Source organism: Myotis brandtii, unplaced genomic scaffold, assembly GCF_000412655.1.
Source record: "Myotis brandtii unplaced genomic scaffold, ASM41265v1 scaffold19, whole genome shotgun sequence".
Classification (NCBI taxonomy): Eukaryota; Metazoa; Chordata; class Mammalia; order Chiroptera; family Vespertilionidae; genus Myotis; species Myotis brandtii.
In genome coordinates this window covers 944702-948251 of record NW_005357075.1, presented here as the reverse complement: position 1 = coordinate 948251, position 3550 = coordinate 944702, and the positions used below count along the sequence as shown (strand labels likewise).

Genomic DNA, 3550 nt, shown 5'->3' with positions numbered 1-3550 from the left:
CCCCCGCCCCCAGCCATACAAGTTCAACTAGAGTAATCTCACACTCCCCTCTCTTCTAAACCTGCTATTCATACCTAAATCCCAGGGAGGGAGCGACCCAACAGGACTGGGTCAAGTTAACTGTCTTCTATGGAAGACCAGTTACCTGGGTCTTGCAGACAGACCTTTCCCCTCCAACGTCTAGAAGCTGTTCCCGCCTGCTCCTCCAGGGGACACAGTGGCTGGTTACACCACTCATACCCCAGGACACACGGCTCCTTCCACAGATACCTTCCCAGACCAAGGCGAGCCCCAGGGCCCGTGCCCATTGGCAGGGCTTCATGTCCTGGCCTCTCCAGGGCTGTGCAGGTGCTTCAGAGAGCGCCAGGCCTGTGGAGTCCCCACGTCGTGCAAGGGCTGCTCCTGCTTTTGCAGTCACCTCTGGTCCATCCATGTCCGACATCTGCATGCCCTGGAGCCTCCTGTTCTCTTCCTCTCGCCAGCTGTGCCCACCAGTCCAGCTTAGTCAGCTCTGGGGAGTGCTTTTGTGTGTTTCTTCTCCCCTGGGCATTATCTCGTGCTTCCACGGTACCCATCCAAGTCACACCCCTGCTTGGCTTTTGAGAACCTCCACAACCTTCCTCCATTTTCTCCTTTCATCACCACCCTGGCCCCTCGCAAAGGGTTCTTCTTCTCCCTTTTTTTTCTTTTCACATCTTTGCAGCTGCAGGTTTCCCAGCCCAGAGCTCCCTCCCCTCTCTCCTTCACTCAGGGATTCAAATCTTCTTCTTTTCCAGTGTCCAGCCAAGGCCCCATCTGATCCTCAGAGCCTCAAGGCCACTAACCCTCATTTTCTAGATGAGGAAACTGAGGCTCAGAGAGGTTAGTTGACTTGCTCAAAAGTCAAATCACTAGCTAGAGACTGGAATCCAGATTTCCTCCCCCGCGGTGAGATACTTCTGCACCCTTCCTGGCTGAAGAGGGCATGTGTCCTGGAGGGAAGGGATCCTAGGAAGGGACAGGCCAATCCCTAAGTCGACACCAACCGCCACACACACACAATTAACTGCTTAATTGTAGGCTGCTCTACATTGTTATGTGTTTCCAAAGTTGATTGTCAGCCCCTTTTGGGCAGGGAACGTTCACAGTGCCATCTTGTCCTCTCCAGGCCTCTAGCACAGCGCTGGACCATGGAAGGCATCACACGGCGGAGCTTTATTTGGGAGGATAATCTTCCCGCCTCCATATCTGGCAGCAAACGAAACAGCAGGGAAGCCAAAGGTACGCTGCCCTGATGCAAGTCCAGTTCTAAGTGCTCATGTAGATGAAAGGTGGGTGGCGGCAAGGTGCACAAGAAACCCTGGTTTTGGCAAAGATCCAAAAGGACTAATCAGGCCTGATAGGTTCCCAGCATCCTTGCCTGCTTCCTTTCAGAGGAAGGGCACACGGGCTGCCGTGCATTCTGGAGGGTGGGCTGGGATCAAACCTCAGGACCCAGCCACGGCAGGGGTGGGAGAGTGTTTGGCACACACCCTTCCTCCTTTGCCCTCTTCACTGCTCCTCCTGGCATTGCCTAATGCTCTCTCCTGCCCCCTCTGTCCTGCCTGCAGAAAGCACTTGATCCAAGGGAGGCTCCTTCAGTGGACTGTCTGAGCCTTATCCGGCCCAGGGCACCACACTGGGACCCTGAGGGCTAATGTAGGCCTCATAGGCACTGCCTTCCTTCATGAGACTCCCTTGTGTGGGGGAGCAAGGTGGGCTCAGGTGCTAATTCCCAGCCCCAGAAATCAGGTGGAAGGGACTTCATGGCGTCTTAGGTGAGACAGGGGTCCAGGAACATGGAGAAATTGAGCTTGGCCTGGGAAAGATGCGTTTCTTTCTTTGTATCCAAACTTCAAAGCGTGTCTTTGGGAAAGCTTTTGAAACAGATCTACAGATCGGCGAGGTGCTGAGGGCACCTGAGGAGGGTTCACCAGTGGAAAGGTTGCGCCAGCTCGGCTTCCAGGGTGACTGGAGCCTTCTGTGATTGGTGGCCTCCACTTAGCACATCTCAGCGAAGGGCTCCATCGCTCAATCAGGGCCTTTCTGGGCTCGTCTCCTCTCCTCTGGGGCCTCGGGCAGCAGGTTTGTAACAATGTCGTGCTGGCTTCCCAGTGGGTGGAGGTTGCTCAGGGTCACTGGGTGAGAGGAAATGGCTGACGACGCCCACTCACCCTCCTGCCAGCCTGGGGGATGTGCTCTTTGTACTCTCAACTTGGCATTTGTGTGTTCCACATTATCTGCCCTTCCCTAAAATGGGGGCGGTGGTAGATGAACAGGAATTGTTTTATTTCCCATTCTCCTGAAGAGAAATGTAAGGCCCGGAGAGGGGCTGTGGCTCACACAGGGTCCGGTGAGTCACCTGTGGCACTGTAGTGGCCAGGTGGCCATGGCTCTTCCTATCCTCTGCTCTGGAGGAGGAGGGAGGCCGGGCGGGCTGGGTTAGCCATTAGGAAGCTACGGGGTGTGTGTGTGGGGGGTTCTCTCCAGAATGCCAGGAGGGCTGCTCAGGAAGCTGGTGGAGGGGGCCATGGCTGGGGAAGTCTTTGCCCCACCACTGAGATGGCACCAGGCAGACAGAGCAATTAAAGGCCAATGAAGACAGACCGGCAGGGTGGCATTCCAGGGCCCTCTTGCCCAGATCAGACTCAATTATAAGGTACAATTACCTGCGAAGTGTTGTGGGGTAGCTGCCTGCACATGCCATTCAAGGCTGCGGGGGAGATGCTTCTCTCCTGGGCTCCAGTTACTCCCCTTGGGACCCTACCTAATAGACTCCCCTTACCCGACCTCCCTGCCCCCCACCCCCGCCATCCAGCTAAAGCCACCATCTTGGTCTATGGGACTTATTTCTGTGGAGAGACTATGTCTGACACCAGTATTTCCTTTTGGACACTTATTCCAGTTCACTCCCAAGTAACACCACCCTTTGACCTTAGCCTTCAAGGTTCATGGGTAGAGGTCAAGGTCTCGACTTCCCCATTAATGGAGTATCTGATCCATCCCAGAATTCACCCTGGCCTTGAAGGATGGGGAGGCCTTACCTCGGCCTACGCTTTCTTCTGGAAGCAGAGAGATGGCCTTTCCTTCCTGCTGATAGACGGAGAACTGGTAGCGATGAAAGCCACTGTGGGGTGGTGGGGTAGGAGGCTGGTAGGCTATGGGCAGAGAAGGGAGAGAGGGTGGGTTCCAGATGCCACAGGACCCAGGAGCTCCTGGATGCTCTGGGCACGAGGAAAAGAGAATCATTTGTGCCTTTCCTGGTCCCAGCTGACCCACCTGGGGTCCCAGATGGGGGCTTACCCATTGCACGCCATTAGATTTGTCTTTGTCAGGATCTCCTCAGAAGCTTCATTTAGGAAGCACATTTTTGGGGATGTGGGGGAGGAGGAAGAGGTGTGGTCTGTTTGAAGATTTTGGGTGCTAGTGGGCACCTGGGCCTTTCTGGGCCAGTGGGTGTTGTCTTTCTTTTCTTTTTCTTTTTCTTTCTTTCTTTCTTTCTTTCTTTCTTTCTTTCTTTCTTTCTTTCTTT

At 54.6% G+C, this 3550-nt stretch overlaps 1 protein-coding gene across 1 annotated transcript in view; it reads right to left on the bottom strand.

The window, feature by feature from the left end:
- The window catches only part of PEBP4 (phosphatidylethanolamine-binding protein 4), a 205256-nt gene that overhangs the window by 7541 nt on the left and 194165 nt on the right, over positions 1-3550 (bottom strand). Inside the window, exon 6 of the mRNA XM_014538300.1 lies at positions 3063-3176. Coding sequence (XP_014393786.1) covers positions 3063-3176 — 114 coding nt within the window. The remainder of the gene's footprint in view (positions 1-3062; positions 3177-3550) is intronic.